We start from the raw sequence: 555 nt of genomic DNA, 5'->3' as shown, positions 1-555 counted from the left end.
GAAGACTCCCAGCTACTTTGTGACCAGGGAGGCTCCAGCCAGGATCTCCGCCATGTCCCGGGACACTAAGTTGATTGTGGTGGTGAGGGACCCGGTCACCAGGGCTATCTCAGACTACACACAGACACTGTCCAAGAAGCCGGACATTCCTTCTTTTGAGAGCCTCACCTTCAAAAACAGGACTACGGGGCTCATCGACACCTCTTGGAGCGCCATCCAGATCGGCATCTACGCCAAGCACCTGGACAACTGGCTGCAATACTTCCCCATGGGCCAGATACTGTTTGTGAGTGGCGAGCGTCTCATCAGCGACCCAGCAGGGGAGCTGGGCCGCGTCCAGGACTTCCTGGGACTCAAGAGGATCATCACAGACAAACACTTTTATTTCAACCAGACCAAGGGTTTCCCATGCCTCAAGAAGGCAGAGGGCAGCAGTAAACCCCACTGCCTGGGAAAAACCAAAGGCAGGACCCATCCCAACATTGACCCTGAGGTGGTGCAGAGACTGCGGGACTTCTACAGACCATTCAACCTGAAATTCTACCAGATGACAGG

General features: G+C 55.0%; 1 protein-coding gene across 1 annotated transcript; it reads left to right on the top strand.

Annotated features, from left to right (window-relative positions):
- Positions 1 to 4: 4 nt before the first annotated feature.
- LOC103399646 (heparan sulfate glucosamine 3-O-sulfotransferase 3B1) lies at positions 5 to 550 on the top strand (the record flags this gene model as incomplete). Its single annotated transcript, XM_008338300.1, has 1 exon — positions 5 to 550. A coding segment is annotated over one exon (546 nt), but the record flags the coding sequence as incomplete, so codon positions are not given.
- Between the last annotated feature and the right edge of the window lie 5 nt (positions 551 to 555).

Source organism: Cynoglossus semilaevis, unplaced genomic scaffold, assembly GCF_000523025.1.
Source record: "Cynoglossus semilaevis isolate Cse_v1.0 unplaced genomic scaffold, Cse_v1.0 C18873162, whole genome shotgun sequence".
Lineage (NCBI taxonomy): Eukaryota > Metazoa > Chordata > Actinopteri > Pleuronectiformes > Cynoglossidae > Cynoglossus > Cynoglossus semilaevis.
This window is presented reverse-complemented; position numbering and strand designations above follow the sequence as displayed.